The sequence below is a fragment of the Gadus chalcogrammus genome, chromosome 22 (genome assembly GCF_026213295.1).
Source record: "Gadus chalcogrammus isolate NIFS_2021 chromosome 22, NIFS_Gcha_1.0, whole genome shotgun sequence".
In the NCBI taxonomy this organism is placed as follows: Eukaryota; Metazoa; Chordata; class Actinopteri; order Gadiformes; family Gadidae; genus Gadus; species Gadus chalcogrammus.
Genome location: NC_079433.1, coordinates 17,329,463 through 17,350,905, shown reverse-complemented (window position 1 = coordinate 17,350,905; position 21,443 = coordinate 17,329,463). Strand labels below are relative to the sequence as shown.

General features: G+C 46.6%; 1 protein-coding gene across 3 annotated transcripts in view; it reads right to left on the bottom strand.

Moving 5' to 3' along the window:
• trappc9 (trafficking protein particle complex subunit 9) overlaps positions 1-21,443 on the bottom strand; it is a 141,724-nt gene that overhangs the window by 63,376 nt on the left and 56,905 nt on the right. For all 3 annotated transcript variants that reach the window (XM_056582525.1, XM_056582528.1, XM_056582527.1), the window contains one exon: positions 1,912-2,054. In XM_056582525.1, coding sequence (XP_056438500.1) covers positions 1,912-2,054 — 143 coding nt within the window. The remainder of the gene's footprint in view (positions 1-1,911; positions 2,055-21,443) is intronic.

Sequence of the window (21,443 nt, the reverse complement as noted above, 5' to 3'; positions counted from 1 at the left end):
TAATTTTAATCCAAAGTGTGTTTAATAGCAGATTTTTTTTATTTTTTTTGTTCCTTGAACCTAACAATGGAAAGGTATTCAAATAGCACTGTACTACCTGGCATAACGGACCTAAGTAACTGTCATGGGGTCAGGCTGGGGGGGGGGGGGTGGAATATGATGTGAAGGGATGACGTAAACAACAGAGCGGCGACGAGCGGGAGAGACAGAGACAGAGACGGAGACAGAGAGAGAGAGAGAGAGAGAGAGAGAGAGAGAGAGAGAGAGAGAGAGAGAGAGAGAGAGATGGACGTGACAGCCTGACGGCGTCTCCCGAGGCAGATCTAGCAGCGCAGAAAGACGGATGGCCAACACCTCAGATATTATTACAGCTAATGATTCACCTCCAGTGGCGATTACTGGCCTACGATCCATCTGAACACACAGGGCTTCTAGCATGTCAGCTCTGACATGCAGATTGAAACAAAGGTAGAAATAGAAAAACGATGGGGAGTGAGACGGAGAGAAAGGAATAAAGGAGAGAGAGAGAGAGGATTAAAGAAGAGTGAGAGAGGGATAAAAAAGTGAGAGAGAAATAGGTTTGGATAAGAAAAAAAAGGGAAAGATACATACAGAAAATTCAGCGAGCGAGGCGACAGAGGAACAGACAAACAAAAAACAGGGAGAGATATAGAGAGATAGAGAGAGAGAGACAAAAATAAATGAAAAATAAGCAGAAAAAGGAGAGGGAGAGCGTGCATGGAGGAGTGGCCCCGAGTGATGACAGCAGGGGGAGAGGGGAGGTTGGTAGTCATGCTCTTGTGCAACGGCTGTCAGCTTCTGCCGCCGCCGCAGCGGCAGCAGCCCGGAGACGCCCCCTCTGATGGGCCTCCGGTGACACACAGCCCCGACCCCTAGCGAGCAGCCCGCCCGACCGCCGGCCAGCGCAGGCGGGCTGCGGGCGGCAGGCTTGCGAGCAGAGCGGTGCGCGTGGTGTTCACATCGAGACGGAACAAACACAAGCCTCCGTTCTGCTCTGGTGTGTCGCTGGGCCGTGAGAGGAGGCGCCGTGGTACCACAGAAAGGAAATGGGAGGGAATTATTCATGGGGGTGTCATGTGACGCGATGAGGCTGCAGTTTGGAGGACTTGAAATTGGGGCAGGACCAAACATTGAGCGGAAATATCAAAGCAAAAATAACGAGGAAAACAAATCCCAAGAAGAGATTCGACCAATAACTCGGGAGATCAGAGTGGGTCGCTGCGGCGGCAGAACTCCTTGTGAAAGGAATTTGAGACCACAATGTCACCGGGCCGAGTGTCAACGATGTCATACCGAGGAGGGAACACTGAAACAAACAGACAGAGCCGGCCTGAGTGTATGACTGCCTCGAGGTGGGACGAAGCCACTGTGAGAGCGCTGGGACCCCGCTTTTACTGTGTGGCCTACCCACACACACAGAGACAACGGACCCCTGAGATGTGTCATGGGCGGCACAAGGTCCTCTGAGTGCTGGATTTGTTATCCACACCGTCATCATCAAACCCGAGTGCGGGTAGCCATGGCAACGGAAAATGCTGGGAAGCATGCAGGCAGTGGCTAGTGGGACTAATAAAGTATTCTAAGTGTTTGTTTACTTTGGTGTAATTAAAAGGATGTTCAATTAAACAGTGTGTGTGTGTGTGTGTGTGTGTGTGTGTGTGTGTGTGTGTGTGTGTGTGTGTGTGTCAGTTTGTGTGTGTGTGTGTCAGTTTGTGTGAGTGTGCATGTATGCATGCATATCAAGCTGTCTGAAACGGATTACTGAGAGCAAGCAATTATTCATGCAGAGCGATGTTGTTTGCTAGCGACCATTAATCCATTGATAAAAAAAGTTTCCATGATATTCAAGACATCAGCATGTTGAGCATTAAAGTCCCAGCCTCTGCATACCTGGTGGCCGGGAGCGTGCTGACCCGGGTGAAGAACACCGAGGGCTCCACGTCCACGTGGACCCCCAGGGACAGCTCCCGGTAGTAGCCCTCCACCTTCCCGGGACCTCCAGAGTACTTAAAGTTCAGCACCGCCTCCAGGCTCTGAGAGAAACGATGACAGAAGGTGCAGAGAGAGGTTATGACATCATCACATCATCAACACGTATATTAGTGGGATTACGATACACGAGGGAAGGACCGCTTTGAACCGGGTGACAACAGGGCAAGCGGTGGACGAAGAAGGGGGAAGTGAAAACCAGTGATCAGATGAGAGGTCGGCAGCTGACAGAAAGATGTCAGGCTGAACAAAGGTAAGGGTTAGGCTACCCTCCACCTGAGCCATCATATGTAGCCCAACCACTCATGGACAAAAGCGCCAGCAGTTCCTCAAGTACAAAGGATCCACCCGTTTGGATAATATACACTACCTGGCCTCGAGACACGCATGGAATGTTTTCCCAGAGCAATGACCAATAAATTAATGGACAAGAACGAGAGAAGAGGAGAGGAGAAATCCTCTCATTAAAATGAGTTTGTTCCCACCATGTGGTTAAAGTGTTCCCACCATGTGGTAAAATACAGGCAAATGTTATGTGACCATTTGAAAGGGAAAGACACTGGGAGTGCACATGAAAAGCCCAGATTTTGCTGGATAGCCCGACCCCCCCCCCCCCCCACACACACACACACACTCAGGGTGGGGCAATGCTGCCGTGGCAACCACCGGAAGATTGAGCGTAGAGAAGGGAACGGTACTAGCAGCCTGCATGTGGGGACAGGGGACATGTGGAGTGCAGATGATTGCAGATGTTTTGGGGGGAGAGGGAGAGAGAGGGAGTTAGCAATGCGATGAAGGAACCCCAGATTCCCGGTTCCTTGCACAGAAATGTCCAGTCACTATCCGGCTCCCCGCCTGGTTCTCTCACATTGTTGATATGAACTCCCGCAATTCAATGTAATCCAATAGTCCGTCGCTCGGAGGCCCGTGACAGCCCGTCTATACGTTTCCTACTTTGTTCTCAGGGGCTGCCGTCATCACATAATGTTCATTGTGTGCGTGTGCATAGGTCGAATGCCATTCATCACGTACGAGCCCAAGGTGCGGGATCAGTCCCATTAAGCTCACCACCATCACATATATGAAGGCCATGTTGACGATCAGAGGCACTTTAAACGACAATAAGCCTCTCAGGAGGACTCCGCCGGCGGTGTTCAGCCGCCGGGGCTCCAACAGGGCTCACTGCATTAAGGCAGGAGGGAAGCTGGTTCTCCGGGAACACACGCGCATCGGAGATGTTGGCAAAAACTGCAAATAGTGTTGGGTGCTGTAACTGAAGTTACAGTGTGTATGTCTCTACCTCCCTCCCTCTCTCTCTCCTCCCCTCTCTCACCCCCTCTCCCCCCCCCACACACACCCCCCCCCCCCAACCAGCCCCCCTCTTGTCCCTTCTTGTTTGAGAGATCTTGCTGCCCTCAGCTCCCCTGAGACTCTATTTCAATCACATCAGTCTAAAAATAGACCCTCCACTGTAATGAGGTGAGAGTGTGATAAGAATACGGCAGCGGCGACCGAGGGCACCCGGCAACAGCAAACACGCACACACACACGCACACACACGCAGAGGGGGGAAATAAAAAGCCCCCACTTATCCACGCCATCATAATTATAATGCCTGCTGCCCCGAGCAGGGGACTACATAGTAAAATATTATATCCTCTCTCTCTCTTCTTTCCATTTCAATGGATTTCTTTCCGACCAACGTTGAGCTCATCACTTTTAAAAGAACGAACATTGTCTCTCTGGGCCGAGGACCGGGAACCAACTCCTATGTATACATGGATACGCATTACTAATTGACTATTAACCGATGGTAGCTAGCTCCCAACGGTCAGAGGTCTACGTGGCTCATAAATCAAGGCTATTGATTCGCAATAAAGTCACTGCATGTTCCCTCCAGAATGAAAGGTTACGAAAATAATGAAGAGTAGGATCTCTGCCCAATTACGTATGTGTCTTACAGGTGAGTGCCAATGAGAAAGCGCTGTTAAATCACAAGAATGTTTTATCCGGCGACAAAATTCTGAAAGTCCACCTCGATTGCGCGACAGTGAAGCGGTTCCCCGAGAACTGTTGACATTTGAGAACACATTATATACCGTCCTCGTCACACTGGGTGACGGTACACTACCTGTGTTCATATCCTAGTAGCAATGTCCCTGGTCAAAGCTGCACACAAGAGCTGTTTGGAAGCAGTCACGTTGCACCTGCTGGGTGACATCGCACTTAAGCCTGTCGAGCGCTGACTGTGGTGCCGGGTCGGAACAAAGAGCCCTCCAAGAGGACCATCAATCACATCTGTCGTGGGCAGCATTTGCCAAACAATGGCGGCTAGTGCACCGCGGGAACGCACCCTCGTGCTGAAGACAGGCTTGACAAAGGAAGAGGGCCGGTGGAGAGGATTGTGAATGTTCCCTGCCGCAGAGATAGAGATCCCGACACACCTCGCCAGCGGGCGGGGGATTATCGCATGGCCACAAGGCTCCTGAGAGGAATACCGACGACCAGCATCAACACAGTCACAGCCAGGCACCAAATCCCAGAGAGAGAGAGAGTGAGAAACAGAGACAGAGAGATAGAGAGAGAGAAACAGAGACAGAGACAGAGACAGACAGAGAGAGAGAGAGAGAGAAACAGAGACAGAGAGAGAGACAGACAGAGTGAGAGAGACAGAGAGAGCGATAGAAACAAACAGAGACAGAGAGAGAGAGAGAGAGAGAGAGAGAGCGATATAAACAGAGACAGAGACAGAGAGAGAGAGAGAGAGAGAGAGAAAGAGAGAGAGAGACGGAGAGAGACAGAGAAAGATGGCGATACACAGAGAGAGGGTGAGTGTCCCAGAGAGCATGCAAGACAGAGAGCATAACCAAGCACCACGATCCCAATGCAGTTACAGCACCAAACACAGGTTATTGCAATTGATGTTTCTAATTGGCTGAAATTAGCACAGCTAATTGACATCAGATGAGGTCAGCTTCTATTCTTCTTGTGACAGTTGACATCCGCTGGCACCCTAATGAATCACAAACGAGTGAGGCGAGGGCCGGGCTTTCATCCCCTGTGTGCAATGCTTCATTAAAGGTCCCAGCTACAGTCCACCGGGAAGGCTGGTAGACTGAGCTATCCAGACCCCACATTTGGGTGGACACGCCCACTTGTGATGTCACTAAAACAGAGGTGGAGGCAGATTTTCAAAACGGCTTGTAACAGCTAATCACACTCACATCTGGTGGTATAATATGGGACCTTTAAGATAGCACAAGCATCGCAGTAAGAGACCATGAGTGGAGATGAAGAGATTGACGACGGCAAACAAGGGGGTTTCTCAAGGGGACCGTAGTATAAAAAAACGACCTGCCGCTGTGCAAGCCACCGTTGTCCGGCACAATGCCTCCAAATGATTGCCTCCTTGTGTTGGCTGTAATTAATACAGTCGGACCTGGATATCACACGTCTGCATGGCGCGTTACAAGGCTGGCTATCAGGAGGCGCGGTCGGTCACCCCACGCCGAGCGCTAAGAGCCAGAGGGCTGATTACGTCTGCGTTCCTGTTTTTGTCACGGCTAAGTCTGCATAATGTGTCAGGATCCCTGTTGGTATATCTCTTTGAACAGCATGAACTTAATGTTATCAGACCTCATATTAGTAAATTAACAGACTCATTGATCAATGGAAAAGCCTTAATCACAGCTTTGATTTATAACGTGGTAATGAATTGTATTTAGTATGAGTCATTTTAGCAATGTGTTTTGGACAAAGCTACACACAATAACAATTCACAAACACTGAATCTTTGATGCAATTAGTTTGAGAGCACTTTCTGATTGATTTGACCTTTATTGGTACAGGGTTAAGCCCCTCAGCCTGATTACCGGCATCAAACACAAACAACAACAACGGCAAAACAGCAATACAAACGTTCTGACAATGCAGAAAATAACATTCAAAATGACACCGGGCAGTCGCTGGAACAGGGGAAAGCCATGCAGGAAACCATTACTCCTGCCTCTCCATCAAACAGCATTGTGACCATGAACTGTAACGTGTTTAGAGACTCAAGCTCCGAACTTGCTCAAGGAAGCCCATAGAGTGGTAGACTGTAGATAATGTGGTTGTAACCCACAACCTTTCGGTTGGAAGTCAAACACCCTTACAAATCGTCTATCCTGCCCCTGAATAGCAAAATAGCAAGGATGGCAAACATTGGCACAGCTTTTCCCAGGACCCAGACTATACTTGACTGCCACTTTATTCTTACAGAAGGCAACAATGGAACATTTGTTGTATTTATTGGCCAAGGTAGTTTGCCTGTTGGGGACTATCTGAGGGTGTCTCCTTAAATAATATTCTGTTCTCCCCTGGGAGTTTGTCTACCTGCACAAGGACTGGAGGATTTCATTAAAATGTCACAGAAATGTTGGCTTGCAAAGCCCTTGGAAACTACAAAGGGCAGCGCAAATAAAGTGAAATGAAATTTAGATGAATGGAGATAGCTGCTTTGACACAAACCCAACAGGGAACTTAAGCAGTGCTAATCCATGGTGTGGTGGGTGGAGGGAGGGCTGTGGTGCAGGTGGGGAGGCTAGCCAGGCTTGCTCCTCTCCATTAGCCTCAGGTGCTTGTTGGGGCACACTTCCACTCCACACATTTAGCCATATAGCTAACGCAAGGGTGCTTGAGAGCCCCTGAGTTGAAGTTCATAATGCCGCAGCAGGTAAACCAATTGGAAGGTGTGCACGACGCATACCAATGCGAGGGTCAGTTTTATCAACCCCCCCCCCTTGAAAAGAACACATGTCCAACCAAAATAAGTATCAAATACAAATTTAGTTACCGTATTTTCCGGACTATAAGTCGCGGTTTTTTTGTAGTTTGGCTTGCCCTGCGACTTATATTTCGATTATATTCTCGTCGTCATCGTCCTCAATGTCCTCCGGTTCAACCAAAGCTACCCCAGCCTTAGCTGCAATGTTGTGCAACATAGCTGTCACACATATCACAGCGCATGACTTGGCCGGCGAAAACTGGAGCCCTCCGCTGGACTTGTGTCTAAAGCGCAACTTCCACCTCCCGATCGTGCGCTCAGGATAGGACCGCGGCGCATACGCGTCCGGTGGAATCCCGGTGTCACTGAATTCGGTATACTCTCAGAACTACGAGTGGGACCGACACACCTATATTGCTATTGCAATTTTATTCAGTCTCTCCAGACTAAACGTTCTTGTTTAAATGTTTAAAAATAAATGCGACTTATACACCGATGCGACGTATATATGTTTTTTTCCTCGTCATGGAGCATTTTTTGACTGATGCGACTAATACTCGGGAGCGACGTATAGTCCAGAAAATACGGTATTTCCTGTTGGCTTCCTTTATAGATTGTGCAGTAGTATAAGGGGGGTCTGGGGGTCCCCCCACCCAGAAAAAAATGAATTTGGTAGATTTGAATTTCTTTATTCTGGCGCATTTTGGGGATGGCCACTACCTATTACCTACTATTCATTCAGATTCGTAGCCTACATCGTGACTTGCAGGGCCTGGAAAAGCTTACACTGCATATACAGACCTACTCTATGGCCATTCCACCAGCCATGCCATTTTACCCATTTTTGTTATTCTGTTATTGAGACAAATCATGATCACTGTCCTATAGCGTCAATTTTTTGTGAGTCTCAATGTCTTCTTCAAATGCAGTTAGAAATATGGGACCGTTGCTTCATTTCGTTTATATGCTACAGGCCGAAAGACTAAATTAATCTGTAACTTACTTTCCCCTTTTAAGTATAACATTGCTTGGGGCTTCCAATTCCTCCACTGAAATGGGTGGAAAGTGCTTACAACTCTCTGCTAGTTAGCGATCTATCTCTTCTCTATATGTAGTTGTGTTGCGGGAATGCTGCTGAGGGAGGTAGCCTATTTGATTGATTTGCTGAATTGTCCATTCATGTGGTGATAACAAAAAAGGAAAGTTATACCATTGGCCTGGGGCGCACACTGGTGTGACCCGAGGGCGAATTTTCTTGCGCCGATGAAAAGACGTCGCCGCTTGATAGACAACAAAAAGTTTGTGAGCTTAAATTGACTTCAACGTGGCCGGCGCTCCTGACTTGGAGGAGGGATTTATTTTGAATGACCAATAACTAGCCTAGCCCAAATCATTGACATTCAGACGCATTTAAATGTTTGCTGGCAGTGGCAGGTATGGTCTACCACACAATTAAACGAGGATAAACGCTAGGTATTTTTGTTGATTTATTTCGTGCTCAGAATAGTTGATTCGTAGTTGGCAGATATATTCGAGTGAATAGTTCACGGCGGCGCCCTATATTGACCCATTGTCACTGTCTGTGAGGCTCTGTGGATAGGTGGAGAGAGGGCCATTTGATAACTTGATGACAGTAAGATGGACGTGGGCATGCCCAAATGACCGTAATAAATGCTTATGCCTGTGCTTGTGTGTGGCTCATCGGACAGGATGAGCCAGGAAAGTAAGAAGCTCGAAAAAGGGCATTTTCTTAAAAGCCTCCCCCCCGCACAGCCCCTCTCCAGCCTGCTGCTCTCAGAGAAACTGAGAGATATAACTTTGGGGGACATGCTGTGTGGCTCTCACACAGCCATGGTTTGGATGTCAATAATTCAACCAATCATAGAACTGCCTGAGGGCTGCTCCGGCCAATGGACAGAGACCTGACTGAGGAGAAAACAACACCGAGCCAGAGGTCAAACAGCACTGACCATCTCGGAGGTAGCTTCAGAACTAGAGAGTGAGAAAAGGCCACCAGTAAGTTTTCAGCACACGTAAGATGGCTGCATACATTTCATATAGCCACTGGGGAGAAAAGTGACACAATATAAAGACTCAGAGAGTTTGGCCTGACTTTCTGCATGACTTTACCTCGAATATTACTGAAAATGATAGTGTTATCGCCACAAGGGATGGTTGGATGATGGAAAGAATCAAAAGAGATGGATTGATGGTTTTCACAGACACTCTCCAAAATATGAGCGTGATATGAACATGGTCATTGAGATTCTGCATGTGACCCATCACTCTGTGTGCTAAACCTGAGCCAATATTACATCTGATCCATCTGCCTCTTCCTCGACCATGCTCCTTCCCAGATACTTGTGGACCGCTGACAACTTGACATTATCACATCTCAGCTGTGCTTGTTAGGAACAATTGATGATGCACACAGACAGAAATGTGTTTGCCATGTGGCAAAGTCACCTATTATTAAGCACTAATTCCCCATGGTTAGAAGCAAGCGGTGAGGGTGGATGTTAAACACATATTGGTGCATTTTATAGTGTGATGGGGATCTGGGCATTGGTGGATGTTTAGTGACATCCTGGCTGCTCGCGTACCAAAAATAGCTCTCCGGCAGACGAGCAGGGTGCAGGTTTCAATGAGGGAGAGGGGACACTGTGAAACGCACAACCTGGTATCATCGCTTCACAAAAGAACTGAGACAACACTCCCACCTCACCCGACAAATATGAACTGAATTGAATTTCACAAGCCGAATTTCATTTTTTTTGAGAATGTTCTTTTCAAGTGCAGCATTTCTGCATGTTACCTTTAAGATACTAACGCTCTGCTCTGGGTGTCACGACGAGAACACAATCACGCTTGAAGACTTGGACCAAGAACCAATCAGCTCTGAGAGATGTTTGGCCAAGACGGGTTATCAGACTGCAGGCCTGAGCTACAGCAGAAGCCAGAGGCTGATAAAAACACCCATCAGGACGATGAGGAGGATCTTCACTTGAATTGCAGAGTGTGTAAATCCCGCTAGTAGCTACCCTAAGTAAGCGTGGCACAAGTAACATGGTCACCCGGCTGTGACTGGGCATGCTTCTGGGTCAACCACTTCCAATCCTTCCCCTTTCACCTCGAGCAGTTCACAAGGCTCAGTTTACCTTGGCAGTAAATTATGCAAAGTAGGTCAGCATTAGCCAACAAATGAAAAAGGCTATTATGAACAACAGGTCAGGATACTCAATAATATATCAATAAATTTGATGGTATCATATCTATTGTTCTTAAACCTACCAATGATAGTCTGTGCGATTCACCACTTTTCTGCAGGCAGAGTATTCAGCTTGAGTACCAGACTAATTACCATCCGTGTGCAACAGCACCTATGGGTGCAATTTGTGCCGGTTGTATTTTCTTGCGTCAGATCATTGGCTACCTCGATCTTTTGGACTTCATAACAACTATGAGTCATTGTCCATGTACGACTGTGAGCAGTGCAGTAATTCCCCCTGCATCACTGGAGAAAGAGGAGGGCTGCACAGCAGCGAGAGACATGCCCAAGGAAAGGACTGAAGAACATTTGCCACAGCCAACAGCATTTTAGTGCTTGGGAGCTAATGAGAGAAAATAAAAACTTATAAAAGGCAGGAGACATAAGAGCTGAAGAGTCAATCCAGAAGGAAACTGTGAAAATCTATCACAAATAATAGTAGATGCTCCGCTCTCAAACTTGATAAAGGCTTCGGGTGCATTAGGCAGTCATCGAAGCAATGGGAGACACAGTAGACTTCTCCTAACATGTGTAATGTCCGAAACAAAAAAGTGTAACAACTGGGCCTTAAGCAGTTCATCCTATTTGACAGGCTGCTGCCTGCTGGTCAAATATTGAGACGGCCTAAGGATGAAATGAAGCCGGAAATGTAAAGAGGAGACATTATAAAAAACACTTTGCTGGCTTCTAAACAAACACGAAAGGAGAGTAAGGTCACCACGATGACAGAAATGCATTTTGCTTCAAATGTACCCTTTTTGTCCAATCGTGTTACTATTGTTTACTGATGTGATGGTGTGTGTGTGTGTGTGTGTGTGTGTGTGTGTGTGTGTGTGTGTGTGTGTGTGTGTGTGTGTGTGTGTGTGTGTGTGTGTGTGTGTGTGTGTGTGTGTGTGTGTGTGTGTGTGTGTGTGTGTGTGTGCGCGCGTACTTGCATGTTTGTGTGTGTGTGCATCCACCCGTGTGCGTGCATGCGTGTGTGTGTGTTCCTCTGGGCTCAGCAGTTTGTGAGATAGGGTTCACTGTCACATGGCCCAGGCACATGTGTAACAGGCAATAACTACCTGGGCCACAGCACTAGGCTGCCCTGCCCCTCTCCGCCCCCCCCTCCCTCCCTCCCTCCCCCCTCCCCCCTTCCCCCCCCTCCCTCCCTGTGCCCTTCCGGCACTATTCTCATCACAGTGGTCAGTGGTCTGTAATAACAAAGAGTCAGAAGCCGGGAGGGGCCAGGCATCCAAAGCCTAGCGCCCCGCTCCACAAACTGTTGACGTGCACAAGTGGACGAGAACACACACGCACACACACGCCGAATGGAAAAAAACAACAACAAAGTGTTGTACAATAGTGGACAAAAATAAATAAGGCCCAGGTTAACAGCGTCAACCGGCAGGTAAATATTTGTATGCTGAGGACAGCTATGCACAGCCACTGCTTAGGAGGGTTTTTCAATCAATCCCTGGCTCAGACGACAAGCATAGAGGCATATGGAGGCACGCTAGGCTGAGCTCACTGGATTTCACACGTGGATTGAGGTCCAGCAGGCATGATGAAATGCTCCATTCTCTGCCAATTTTCCCCGCTGAGCACACACACACGCACTCAAACACCAGCAATTCTGTTCATATAGACACGCACACAATCACGACGCACACACACCCATGCCCCCCCCCACACACACACACACACACACACACACACACACACACACACACACACACACACACACACACACACACACACACACACACACACACACACACACACACACACACACAGAGGCTAAAGCTGAAGCAGACCGAGGATATATAATAAAAATACAAGGAAAATATATGGTACTCTTAGAGCAGCTGCTGTACCAGCATATTTATTTTTGATTTATTACAGTTCAACAATAATCAATGAATAGGAAGTACCGGGTAAAAGGTAGACACGTAAACATACAAACAGGCTTCCTTCAACGCACACATCACAAGATTGAACCTGGGGTGGCTGGGCATATTGATGCAAGGGGACATTGTGTGTGCTGGTGTGGGTGTGTTTGTTTGTTTACTTTGCCCCTTCTCACACAGATCATGATACAAATGTTTTGGGCAAATTTAAAAAATGTAGAAAAGCAGTCATACACTGAACACCACACAGTGCATTATTTGATTGGGTAAATTTGAAATGGTGTAGGGCCATGCTGATCCCACAAGTTCAGATTCTTAACTTGTGAAAACTTCATAAATTAATATTAAGTAGAGCTGCGTTAATATGTGCAAACTTAATTGCTGCCCAGCCAAGGCCAGACTGATCGCGACATGCAAACTTGAATTATTGGATGGTCCAACGAGGCTAAATTGAGACCCCAAAATGCCTTTAAATCAATTAGATTACCAGTCCTAATGAATCACTGGTGATTGGCACTTGGAATGCCTCTAATTGAGAACGCGGATTGGAGAGAGCGATTGCATTGAGGTGAGCAGAACTGGGGGCCCGCGGGTTCTACTGAAAGCACTGGGAGATTAATTCCTGATCCGAAGATGGAATAGCAGTAAGTGTATGGAAAGTAAATACAAAACCTATGCTGGGCAGATCGAGCAATGGGCCCGCTGGTACCCCGGAGAAGGACTCGATACTGAGCCAGTGATGCATCGCGTGAAAAATCACCATCACTGGAGGACGCGAGGATTATGGATTATGACAAATTGGTATGCATTCTACACATGCGGCAAGACACTTCAACACGCTTGCCAATAAATAACGTTTACATGCCACTGTATAACATTGGGAAGATATTTTTCGAGGTTTCATCACCGTATCAATATAATATTTTTATGACTAAATAAATTGTTTACTAGAGAACAAAATACTTTACGAGAGCACCAAGTTCAAAAATAGAGCTAGCTTCCCAATAAGTACACCAGATTGATGCATGTCTTCCGGGGGATCATGCCATGCCACGGACCCCCCTGGAGGGTCCGAGGGCCGCCCACCATGGCCTCACAGAATCCTGTGGGAAACACTGATGCTTAATCCGCCCACGTCTTTAAATGAGACCCGCTCCCATTAGCAGTACCAATCTGAATAAGGCACGTACTTCAGAGGGCCGCTGGGCCAACAAGACTGCAGACTCCCTCGCTCTTTGCTCACTTCCTCTCTCTCTCCCCCTCAGTGTCAATGTGTCCGTGAAGTCAAAGCTCATAAAGAGCTTTCTGGGAGCGCAGGGCAGGTCCGGCACATCATTTAAAGAATGGTGATTAGGAAGGAGAATACAAACGCACACTGAAGTGGCCATGGGGACGGCCTGAGGCCGGACTTAACTCACAGAGAGGCCACAGCAGAGAGCAGAAAGAAAGACGCAAGTGTGGGATTGGCTGTTTAGGGAGACTGATGGCCCTGACAATGTGTGTGTGTAAAAGTGTGGGCAAGTTTGTCTGTGAGTGTTGACATTCAGGGTCGTGCAGAAGTGAATAAGAAGATCCCAGGAGCACAATGGTTTCGCTGTCCAGTGCATCGCAGCACGCTCCACTCCCCAAGGAAATCAGAGAGATCCCATTGCACTCTCTACAGCCATTTTATTGAATGCACGATTCCTTTCTTTTGTCATGCATACACAAGCAGCTAACTCTGGACATGGGGAAAAATGAATCAAAAGGCAAAAAATAAATGACGCACAAACAATGAAGTCCTATTACCATGTGCTACCAAAACATTTGCTGAAAGGAAATTACTGTACTGTCGTTAACTGTACACTAAATTACCATATCTCAACGCCTGAGCACTGGCTGGGGGGGGGGGGGGGGGGGGGGGGTGGAAGCTGTAGCGCAAGCAGAGATGGGGTCTGTTGATTGAAAGTCTCCCCTGATAAACCACCAACACCATTATCCCCGCCCCAGCCCCCCATTTTGCCATCATGGCTGTTGATGCTGGGACACAGGGGGAAGGCAGTGCTTCATGCTGGGACACGACGGGAAAGCAGTGCTGCATGTCGGGACATAACTGCTTCTTCTGAAGTCTCTTTCGACCGAGGCAACCGTGTACTCCTATAAATGAACAGAGGATGCGGCAGAGCGACCGAGAGAGATGGAGAAGGAGGACAGAGACACAAGAGAGAGAGAGACAGAGATGGAGAAGTTGGAGAGCCCTCTAGGCTCTGAAACACAGGAGAGCAGCGAGGAATCCTGCCTACCCTGCATCATCCTCTCCAAGTCAAATGTAAATAAAATATACATTAAGTTATGATTCGTTTTTGTTCAACAATGGTTGTGGGGTTTATGCTCAAAAAGGGCAACAACTGCTGCTGGGCTCTTGGAAGGAAGGAACAAAGGACTTTCCCCTCTGGGGGATTAATAAAGTTGTTATTTTATTTAACAGTGAATAAACCTTGTGAGAAACGCATAATGATCATAACACAATTGGTGGAATACAAGTTCCATTACAAATAACTGTTCTTCTCTATAAAGCGTACGCACATCTCTAGGGCTATGACCCTGAATTTCCAAATTCTCGTATGTTAGGTATTTGAATCTCAATTTAATAATTGTTTACATTCATAATCGCGCGATAAATGTCAACGCCGTTAAAATTGGTTTGTGTTAACGCCGTTAATAACGCGTTTAACTGACAGCTCTATATCTAAGAAAATATACAAAAAAATATAGTTTTTTTTACCGTCTATGAATATTTGGGGACTGCCTGTAGAAGGCTAGGCTGAATTTCCTCGGAATTCCCCACTGATCAAATATATATGAAAGGGCGCAAGACTTCCGAGAAGACTTTGCGGCATCTCTTCAGTTGAGGTAATGTCAGTCATCATCAAAATATCAGCACAAAATATGCGATCATAATTATCATTCGTTAGTTTTGGATATTCAAACAATATAGCAATATTCTGGTAGCACTTTGACAGCTGACTTCAAGTGTGAGGAAACGCAAGCCATTAACCCCCCTGGCCATCGGGCCGTTAATCGTTTAGAAGGGCTTTAATAATGAACGTATTTAGCAGCTATTTTAATGTTCAAACCAGCTAAAAGACACTAATTAGCTCTACCTACGAATGTACTGGTTGTTAAGTCAACATGAATAGAACAGGGAGCAGTGTTATTCTTTCACGGCGGTCCACAATAGCGCCTTTGTGATTTTTCAGAGGTTAAACAGCACTAATTCTGCAATGAAATATAAAACTTTGCACAATTCCTAAACCACAAGTTTGCCTTGTGGTAATTGGCAGTGGGCCTTCTCTCCTACTTTGCAAACCGTGTTTGTTCTCATACTATGAGGCTGCCTTGAATCTCTGCCATGAACCCGGACTGATGAGTGGACCACAAAGCCACTGAAAGGATATCGTTATTGTGCTATTTTGTGTTATTAAAATAACACGTTTGTTTTACCAATTGAACCACTTTAGAAAAATACCTGCTGTGTTTACAGGCAGTGAGAGACGCGCACTATGAGTTGCTTTTGTTTTGTTTTGTTTTTTTTCTTCACTGAATATTCGTTTTGGAAACCTGACGAATATTGGAAGCTTGAAATAATTTTTTTTGCGTTGGTAAGAGCAGGCGACCCTGGCGTGTGAGCGGACGCAGGGAAGGCCCCGGGGGCCGAGGCCCGCCTGCCACAGGCTCATGCCTTGGACAGGACACGGCTCCGTATGTCACTGAGGAGGAGCAAGAGGTGCGGTACCAACATGGTCTCACAGGAATCCCAGAAATTACCACGGACGCTTAACTCAAAATCCATGTAATCCTCACGGAAACACGCCAATTTCCGTGACTTGGCCACATATTTTGCTCCAATGCAAGTTAGATGGAGGTGTACATGTGTGCCTTAAGGTGTGTTGATACAGCTGGCCTTTGGAAAAGATTTTGAAGTCTGGGGTCAAAAGGTCAAAAGGAGCCGGAACCAAGCCCCTTATGAGATAACAAAAAGTTAATGTGAATTTCTCTCATCATTTTTTTGTCATTATTAAAGAGAGGCCTGATTCTCAGATATGAATGTTGGATGGCAAGGGTATAGGTCTGGGAAGAACTTCAGACCAAAATCTTGCAAGTGAGCCGCTGGGTGAGATGGAGCAATTGCCGAGTAATTTCTTGTAGGGCTGGAATCCCTAAGTTGATGATCGTATGCGTCCTTTGAGACCCCTGTTGATATAAAAGAGACCCCAGGTCTATAGCTTACTTTTTACTGTCCTTGACTCAGAAGTTACCTATTGCATCACTTCCTTTAGGGCTCCGGCCCTAAAGGAAGGGCCGGTCATTGTAGGATATTTGAATGCCCTCTTTCATAGATATGACACCACCAACACTGGGGCGTGGCAACAATTTTCCATATCCATATTGGGGGGAGGGGGGTGCTTGAGGACAGTAGGGGTACACCAGACCAAAATAGGAAGCTTGCAATGGGCATTTCAATCACCAGAAATAGTCAATACACACTCAGGGGGAGGAATGACCCCTCGCACATGATATCTTAATGAATTATTTCAAAAAACCCTGCCTCGTTAAATCAATGAGCTTGATGTTTTGCTTTCACGAATATGTTATAGGCTGTGTCACTACCAAATATGTCCGTGCGTATCTAGTGACGTAACTAGCCGTAGCCACCAGACAGTGATTAAAGAAAATGAGTCACGCTGATTTAAAAAGTAACTTATTAATTACAAGTCTTTACTGTGGAAAATTGAAAGATATGGGGGCAGTCGATGACAATCACCATAGCAACCATGACAGTCACGTGACGTGGACGCAGGCCCATTGAAAAGAATAGGCCAAAAAAACTCAGGCATGTCACATGTTTAGAGCCGTTATTGTAATGCGTTTTCTGCTGTGGGCAGTTTTACTACAATCTGGTGTGAGACTTGGTTTAAGGGACGTGGTTAGTTTCAGTTTTTGAGGGGGTCTGGTGAAAACATTTGATGAATCGGATTGTTGTCTTGACGAATCCTGCGCAGCCCGCCCCCCCTTCTGAAGTCAAAATAATCTCCCGATTGAATTGGTTTAATATTGAATTATTTAAATTTTTTATTATTTATAAATAAATATACAATTATTTAGTTATAATATTATAAGTAAGCCATGTAGCTATTATCATTTAAATGCAGCCTCAGATGGTTCACAACTAGACCGTCTCGTTGTCTCTTTATACGCTTTTTAAGTTAATTATATTTAAATGATATACCCATGTAGCCTTTATTTTCTTGGCGTTATTATTACATCCTTTCTCGTTACATTGATATAAATTATTGTTATAACGAGATCTGTATTTGACCATTGACCATCCTCTCGGAAATTATTGATGGTATGGCACTATATTCCTATTCTCGCCCACCCATCTTGAATTGAATAGACCACTATCGTTGCATCGAGGAGGTCTGGTCTCCGTATATAATTAATAAATAAATAAAAATATGTATGTATGTATACATATATATATATATTTATTTATTTATTATATGCGGAGACCACCAGATCTGCTCGAAGCAACAAAATTAATAAATAAATACACATATATATACACATAGGCCTACATATTTATACATATTCATTATTTTGTTGTATATATATATTTATTTATTATATACGGAGACCATCAGACCTCCTTGAAGCAATGAAAATGGTCTATTAAATAAAAGATGGGTGCATGGGCGAGAATAGTGCCATACATATATATATATATGGTCATTTCACAGATCCCTGTGAGACCAGGTTTACTCGGTCTTTGAAACGGGGATCTGTGTGTGCCACGGAATATGGGTGTCATCAATTTGCATTGGAGCAAAATCCGTTGGCATATCAATTTGTCGAATAATTAAAAAAATATTGCTCTACTTCTATCCGATGAAATCCTATTTAGTTGATGTGCGATTTGAACCGGTTGGGCTCAGGTAATGTGTGATTGCTGTAAACACTTATTAACAGATCTGTATGATGATTATGATTTTCTATATTTATGTAAATCTGGATTTGAATATTCAGTGCCTACCTATCCACCGCACGTCACTGCAGCAGAGTATTACAGGTGATCACCTGCAGGAAAAAACATTCAAGTAATAGCTTTCCTCCTCTGGCTTATTCCCTCTCGGAGCTCAGCAAAGAGGCTATTGTGATAAACAAGAGCGAGTTGAGCTTCCAGACCAAAAGGTGTGCAAGATTAGAGGCAAGGAATAGCATTAGGCTGGAGTGGCTCTGAGGGCTTCTTCCCCGTATAAATAATTCTTAGTCAAAAGACCATATTTACATGAAGAGATATTGTGGCTGAGTATGCAGAGAATGAGGCTGACAGAAAATGTCTGTAATCATTCTCTCACTGCCACATTGCTGTTTGCAAGAGGCGGACAAAGGGATCAGACAGAAGAGGGAGAGAGCAAGTGGTGCGAGTGCCCCTTTATTTAGTGACTGGTGTCTGAGGCACTGAGGCCACGCCAGTCCGCGGGACATCGGAACATCGGAACATCGTGATTACTTTTTTCCCTTTTTTACGACCAGGAGTTGGCAACACAAAGACGAGATTAGCACAGAGGCCGTGCTACTTTTGTTTGTCCGACGCCGGGACTTCAACCAGTTTGTGTGTGATGCTCATCGTGAGCAACAAGGTCAGCTCGTGTGTCCATCATTCGCACAAACACAGCAGAGCCCCCTGCCGGCCCCAGATGCAACCATGCCATCGGGGGGGGGGGGAAGGCGGGGGCGGGGGTATGAGCGGTAGGGGCACACGTCGCTCAGAGCTGTCAGTCAACATGGGTGGATGGCTAGGGCAGGGCATGAGTCCCTGTTGTCCCCGTGATGAGTCGATGGGGACATGCGCTCCATGACGGCCCACCCCAAGCTCAAGGGGAAGTGTGTCATCGTGTTGAACTCTGCCTTATTATGGGATGTGAAATAGAGGGGAGAAGGAGATTGCGCAGCAAATGGAACATTTGCCAGGGTCGACGGCAGGTAAAGATGAACAAAACGTGAAATAAAATGTGGGAGGAGTCAAGACAACACCCTGCCAGAAGTCTGCGATGGGGAACGGTTGGAAATAACGATAGGAAGAGAAACGAAACAAAGATATATCAAAACACTCTAAATAAGATAATGAGCCAAGCCATTTTTTCACACTTTTGGGCTTTCTCTATGAAGTTTCTAGTCCGTAGTGTCGTTATTCAGTTAACAGCCATACGCAGGCCTTGTGGTCAATCCTCTCTACCTTCTGATGAGTAGCATTTCTCCCAGAGGCTAGCCACACCTGCAGCATACAACAACAAGGAACCAAAACCAGAGACATGAAATCTAGACTTAACAAAGGAGCAATCATTTTCCGTTACCATGCAAAAGACTGATTAGGGTCCGGACGCTGGCTCAATCCTACTCTGTTGGCATGACAACCGGTCAGAATGTGGGAACCTTTGCCCACCAACCCAAGCCGCTTGAACGGTTACTATCGCAATGCTCTTGTGCTAAAGCCCAAGTTCCAAAGTGGCTCGGCAACTTTCATTACGTGTACCGGGTACATTCCAACCAAAACAAGGTACAATATAACATAAAGCTTTTAAATATGTGACCTTCGAGCACTAATCAGTCAAAGGGATAAGATTAAACACGTTGACAATGGGTAGTGGGGTTCAAACATATCTGATCTCAGAGTTAATACTGCCACTTGAACTGCTTGATAAAAGCGTCCTCATTAGCTCCACGATAGGATCAGGCCGCTGCTGCACAGCGCTTCAAATAACCCAGGCCCGGCTTTCCAGTTCAACGATTCACGAGAATACTGGATCCTCGCTCGGCGGAGCCCAAGAAGATGCCGTGATGGTAAACACGTCAGAAAGAAGGAGGAAAAACAACCAAAGAGGAGAGGGGGAGATGACTTCTTTCTTTATCATCCAGGGAACAGAGAGCCGTCTGGCTGCGGAGAAGCCTTTTCACACATGAGCAGACATTGCTGGCAGATGCATACTGCTCTATATTTATGGATGTATATATAAATATATCTATCTGTGGCTGGAATCTGGATATGAGAAGATGGCAGGGCTGGGCTGAGCTACTGCCGCCGGCGACGGTGAGCTAAAAATAGACGGGGAGCCGGTGGGCAACTGTCGCCTCCTCGGTCTCCACTGGATGTGATTAGCTCTCTCTCTCTCTCTCTCTCTCTCTCTCTCCGTTTCAGCCTCTCTCGATCCCTCGTCTCTTTTCCTCCCTCCCCGCCTCCCAATCTTTCTTTCTCAATATCTCCTTCTCCATCTCTCCCTCCCTCTCCCTCCCTCCGTCTCCCCATCTCTCCATCCCTCCCTCCTTCCCTCGCATCTCTTTCCCTCCCTCTATATATATTTATTCATCTCTGTTGCCATCTCTCCTTCTCTGTCTTTATCTTTCTCCCACTCTGTCCCTTCCTCTCCTTTTCATTATCTGCACCCCCTTGCTCTCCTTTCCTCTCTGGTTTATCTCTGTTCACCCTCTCCTTTATCATTGATAGAAAACTGCTTACTTAGAACTTTCACTGAGCGGTGGCCAGATGAATCAATTCACAGAGTTGCATTATTTGCCCCCTCAAAAAGATTGAACCACGCAATGGAGTTGACCGTAAAAAAATGGTGTCTGCGTCTGTGTGCCTTATCAGCGAGACCCGCAGACACGAGCCACCATTTTAAGACAAAATAACTGTCAAGGTAAACTAATGAGCATTACATTTATAAATGACATCGGTTGTGTAGTCGCGCGTGCGTTTGGGTGTGCGTGTGTGCAATCTCAAAGGCCAATAGAAAGCGTTCTTGAGATCCTGCGTGTTCTTGAGATCCATACACAATCTTATTATTTCTCCATCCTCCACATCCTCCCATGTGAACTGTATTTCTGTCCGCCTTCTGCCAACCTGGGGGACCCGCGTGTTTCAAACGGCCCCCTCACCCACCGCGGCCAGAGCCAATCTGTGCTCCAAGTGGAAGTAATAGCACGGCACTCACACCCCGCCAGATGTTTGCGGTGGTGAAGATAATGGTGTGAGGGGTGGGGTCTCCGGAGGCCCCCGGCACTCTTTCAATGTCACAGCTTCCCTTAGAACGCGGCCCTGATGCCGTCTGTCCTGGGGAGATACCGGGTCCCCGTCCCTGGCTGGACCAGGCTCTCCGTGAAGACCACCACGTCGGTGAGTGAGTCTGACATTTTTCTTTCAAGCGCCTGGGAATTCAACTGAGACACCTTCCCGGTGCGTTGGGGGGTCAGGGATGATTTAGGGCACTTGCCGTCCTGCCGTCCTGACGCACACACACACACACAAAACCCCCGCGGCATAGCGAATGAAGGCACTTGACACGTGACACGAAAACAAAATAACGGTGGGCGGCTTTGGGTGGGGGGGGAAATCAGGTTGTGATCTTCATTTGTATTCATCGTGCCCCCCCGGGGGTTTCAGTTCAACCCTTGTACGTCTACTGAGGAGGAA